The sequence below is a fragment of the Pterocles gutturalis genome, unplaced genomic scaffold, assembly GCF_000699245.1.
Source record: "Pterocles gutturalis isolate BGI_N339 unplaced genomic scaffold, ASM69924v1 scaffold1060, whole genome shotgun sequence".
NCBI lineage: Eukaryota > Metazoa > Chordata > Aves > Pterocliformes > Pteroclidae > Pterocles > Pterocles gutturalis.
The window spans coordinates 10,840-11,524 of NW_010140335.1; the positions used below are offsets into that span (position 1 = coordinate 10,840).

A 685-nucleotide genomic window follows, 5' to 3' on the forward strand; every position below is an offset into this window, starting at 1 on the left:
GCTCACACTTGCCGCAGACATGCTGTCGTTGAGCGGCAGGAAAGGGCTGGTCACATCGCTCTGCTGCTTGCACAGCCCCTGGGCTGCTCTGCCGCTGCCTTCCCAGCGCCCACGCTGGCTCTCCGGTGGGCTCCAGCTGCCTGGCTCTACCCGTGCCAGCGGGAGCTGCCTTCTCCCCGGCTCTCAGCCCTCACCCTCCCATGCTGCAGCCCTGTGCTGGGACCTGCAGGCAAGGGGAGGGCAGGCAGGAGTCTGCCAGCATAGCCCCAGGGCCACTGAGCCTGGGCTAGTGGGAGCGCAGGGTGGTGGGCTTGCAGCAGTCTCACTCCAAAACTCTTCTGCTTTTTCTCTTTCTTCCCCCTGTCCTTTCTGTCCTCATCTTCCCCTGTCCCCTCTTGCTTTTCCTCTCTCTCCTGCAGCTATGAATCCTCTGCTGAAATCTTGCCGCACACACCGAGACTCACCCACTTCCCCACCGTGTCCGGCTCGCCGGCCAGCCTTGCTGATTCCATGCAGCAGAAACTGTCCTGTCCCCGCCGACGCCGGCAGCAAAGCCCCAGTGCCATGTAGCAGTCGCACACGGCGCCCTTTCTCTGTCTGTCGCCCTGGCCAGGTAGGGGCTGCTCCCGGCTCCCCCCTTTCCCCGGCCCGGCTTCTCCCCTCGTCTCAGAGAGGGAGCGGATTT

General features: G+C 64.2%; 1 protein-coding gene across 1 annotated transcript in view; it reads left to right on the plus strand.

The window, feature by feature from the left end:
* Positions 1-570, plus strand: part of HM13 (histocompatibility (minor) 13) — a gene marked incomplete at its 5' end in the record, with an annotated part of 10,882 nt that extends 10,312 nt beyond the window's left edge. The window contains 1 exon segment of the mRNA XM_010083584.1: positions 420-570. Coding sequence (XP_010081886.1) covers positions 420-570 — 151 coding nt within the window.
* Positions 571-685: the final 115 nt, after the last annotated feature.